At 29.3% G+C, this 3,845-nt stretch overlaps 1 protein-coding gene across 2 annotated transcripts in view; it reads left to right on the top strand.

Annotated features, from left to right (window-relative positions):
- The window catches only part of LOC106459871 (protein kinase DC2-like), an 83,339-nt gene extending 79,842 nt beyond the window's left edge, over positions 1–3,497 (top strand). Inside the window, exons 8-9 of one of the 2 annotated variants that reach the window (XR_002610641.1) lie at positions 845–1,030; positions 3,270–3,497. Coding sequence is in view for 1 of the 2 variants with exons in the window: in XM_022386432.1 (XP_022242140.1) it covers positions 845–973 (129 nt within the window). In the remaining variant the exon portion in view is untranslated. Of the gene's footprint in view, positions 1–844; positions 1,368–3,269 lie in introns of those variants that run through there. The other variant, XM_022386432.1, reaches the window with a different exon arrangement.
- Positions 3,498–3,845: the final 348 nt, after the last annotated feature.

The raw sequence follows: 3,845 nt of genomic DNA on the forward strand, positions 1-3,845 counted from the left end.
CACACACACACACACACACACACACACACACACACACACACACACACACACACACACACACACACACACACACAGTTATGCAGATGCTATTCCTACTTTCTTTGCATTCTTTATGAGGGATTGATATAGTGATATTAGCCATCTCTTCATTTACTTCGTTTTTTGAATGTTTTTTCTTTCCTTGTATAAGTTAACAACGAACTATTTACAAAATTGTAGCTAGAGATCAACTTAATATTTAATTTCTTATTAACAACCATGCTTCACTTTTTCTAGTAAAGCAACTTTATTCGTAGAAATACACATGGCAAAAAAAACAAAAACAAAAAAAACAAATCTGAAACGTGGAGACATCAGAATTTTGCAAAGAAGTCGTGTGAGGTATCAATACTTCTAAGTTTAGAGGCTTTGTTAACTTCACATTAATTCCTCTTTGCTAAAAAAATCTTCCAAAAAGTGAACTTTATATTGAGAAATTGAAGTTAAAAAAACGTTAAGATGTTAAATACGTTTTAGTTTCTTTTTGAAAGATGGTTAGTAAGAGTGTTATATAGTTAGATGTATTGTTTTATTGGAATTCTACTCAGATTACATTTACAGTTGGAAGTTTCTAGTTCTTTGTATTGGACGAAATATTTAAGCCTTAGAATAAGGAATCGGTATGAAGTCCAAAACGTTGTTCACTAGAAGAACCAAATCTTAAATGTTTCCCAAAAACTTTGTGCTTATCTATATAATTCTTAATATTTTCTTGAACTGTGATTCGTACATTTGGTGATGGGCTTCTAACAAGACTTTTTTCTTTCTATCCCGCCTTCTTTCGCTACGCTAACCCTCTCTTCAGCCTCCCATTGTCCCTAAGGTGAAGTCTGACGGAGACACGGGTAACTTTGATGATTATCCGGAAGGAGACAACCATAAGAGAGCCTCACTTCTTACTGACAAGGAAATGAAAATGTTCGAGGAATTTTAGCCGAAGATCAAGTCTCTTAGTTTAGCCAAACAATTGGATCATATCAAAGTGCTGAAAGTAAAGATTATATCTTGTTGTATTGGGAAAGAGTTCTGGTCATAGATGTGTTAATTGTTATACTCTCATTAAGATGCAAGATTTATCGTTTTTGTTAACACGTATAATCGCAAAGTCTAGAAAAAAACTAAAATACAACAACATGCAGTGTGTTTAATCGTGTACAATCATTTAACCAAGTCCATATTTAAACACAATACCAGTGTGTGTGTGTCTGTCTGTGTATTAAGACTATATATGTTTTTCAGTTGTAACGGCATTACTGGGTTTACAGAAATTTAATTTAAGTATCTCCAAAGGTCATAGTGTTAATAATAATAAAAAAATAGAATATTGATTCACTTATTATGCCAATCTGATTATATAGAAATAGGAATGTTTGTTTTTCGTACTCACTGCCCTTTAAGAACACAGGTTTATTTAAAGTGGATTCTGAGGAGCTAAATAATGGGGTTTGTAGGATTAATTAATATAGTAACATATCGACACTTTGGCTCGTATATCATGTTATCTATTATTGCTTTGCGATGTTCTCAAAAACACTATGATGTTTCATCAGAAACGACCTCAGTGTTTATACTCCAACATTTTTCTTCGTTAGGAAAAAAAACAAACAAATTTGTAATAAATTGTTTGTCAAGCAAAAGGACAAGAAAAGAAAATAATTTAGTTAATTACTTTAATTCTGCTATATCAAAGTAATTCCGTCACTTTAATTTGTGAACTATAATTTATTCGATAATGAACTATTATTTAATAAACATTATAAAGATATCATTTAAAATTTCCAAACTCTCTGTTATAGCTGTTATTGTAAAAATCAAGCTACGTTATCTTAAAAGATGTTTCATTAATGTTTTTTTTTCTTTTATATATAAATTTTGTTTCTGTATTACAAAAAAATCTATTATTCTCCCAATCGATATCTTACCATTAGGCTAAGTTTTGCCTGTTTATGACTATGATTTTATCTACGTCGAATCTTTAATTTTTCTTTTTCCTTTATAATATATATAACTACAACTTCCTGACTTCCAAAACGCTATTTTTTCCAGTTACAAACCATATATACGTTTTCACCGAAAATTTAATCCCGGTGAACTTAATAAATAAGATGAACTACAGATTTTGTATACGAGTACATTCGTTCATTCTTATTTTAAAAAAACTGAGGTAGATGTGAAAAAAGAAAAAAAGTATTAGATTAGGTACATAATATTGATACATGACAACAGATGTCACTGTGGAGTGTAATTATTTATTTTTTACACAAATCTCGCTTGTTTATGTATAATTTATCTAAGGTACCAAAAATAAAGATTACTAAAATGCATTTAGATTGTGATGAATGAGCCAAATCGGTTTAATAAAAATTTGTGAGTTTATAAGAGAATTCTATCTGTAATTAATGTTAATGTTTTAAAAAATTATTAGGAAAATCGTTGCGAGTGTTAATGCGAGTATGTCTAAATAGTGTTAAATATTGTTATTAGTGTAATAACTTTGTACAATTAGTGTCTATTTGTTTGGTGTATATATTTAGGAAGATTCATAAAATTCAAGTCCATATTCAAGTATTAAAATTCAGTAACCCAAAGCTTTAAAATTCAGATAATAATTACAGTGAAAATTGTATGAATAATTATAATTAGTATTAATATAATAGCGTGGTACTGTTTTTGTAAAAGAATTTTTATTCTACGTCTTTGAGAATTATTGATTACTGGATTTGTCGTATTGAAATAAGGTGAAACTGGCTTATAAAAAATAATAATAATAACTTGAATGAGTATATATTATGTTTGGAGCTAAGATAGTAAATTATTCATACATTACATATAAGAATGGTGTAATAATAAATTAATTGTATTTAGATTAACCACCCTGTATGTACTGTTGCACAACTTTGAATGTTTTCTTGCGCGTATAAATATCTTCAACAAGAGAAAGGTTCAAACCGTCATATTACATTTTTATTTGACTAGTATGAAGTATCTTAAATGATAGAAGTCAAAAGGTTTTGATGACTTTGTTCTTGTTCTAATTAAATCATCAACTATAAAATAAAGAATTCTTTTGTATTGACATTACCTTCACATCAAATCAACTTCGTTTTATAGCACCCTTATAACTATAATCAGTTCTGCTCATAATTAAATGTAAGTATCTAAGATCTTCGCAAGTCCCGGGTGCTGTAAAATAACGCCGTTTTTTTTTAATATGTTATATATTCCCTCAGCCTCCAATAATTCCTCGTGTAAACCACAGCGGGGACACTCGCTACTTTGACCGATTTCCTGAGAGGAAATGGAATCCCACCACCGCCAAAATGTCAAGACAGGATCTTGCTTTCTTCTCGGATTTTTGAAACATGTACTAGTCTTATTTTGTCTCAAAGTTTGTCATTTGAAGTTTAAGACCTCAAACTGTTACATTTATTTTTTTTGTTTATCTCCCTTAAAATTGGTAAATAGCAAGATATCTACTGAAAGTTTTATGATGTACACCAAGTACAATGATACGTAATTAAATGTAAGGTGGGACACTGTAGTGAGATTAATTATATATTTCAAACTTTTGGATGTGTGTCTTAAACACACAACATTTTTTTTTTTTTTTTACAGTTCCATGTGTTTACTATGTATGTAAATGTATAATTATATTTTTTGTACGTTTTCACGTTATACATGGCATTTAGGTTATATCATTTAATTATGTAAAATACGTAAGTTAACAATATATAATAAGCATGTATTATACAATTAGATTTACTTGTGTTTACCATGTGTTATGTGAATAACTATTTAGCTTGTTC

This window comes from Limulus polyphemus, unplaced genomic scaffold (genome assembly GCF_000517525.1).
Source record: "Limulus polyphemus unplaced genomic scaffold, Limulus_polyphemus-2.1.2 Scaffold672, whole genome shotgun sequence".
NCBI classification, from domain to species: domain Eukaryota; kingdom Metazoa; phylum Arthropoda; class Merostomata; order Xiphosura; family Limulidae; genus Limulus; species Limulus polyphemus.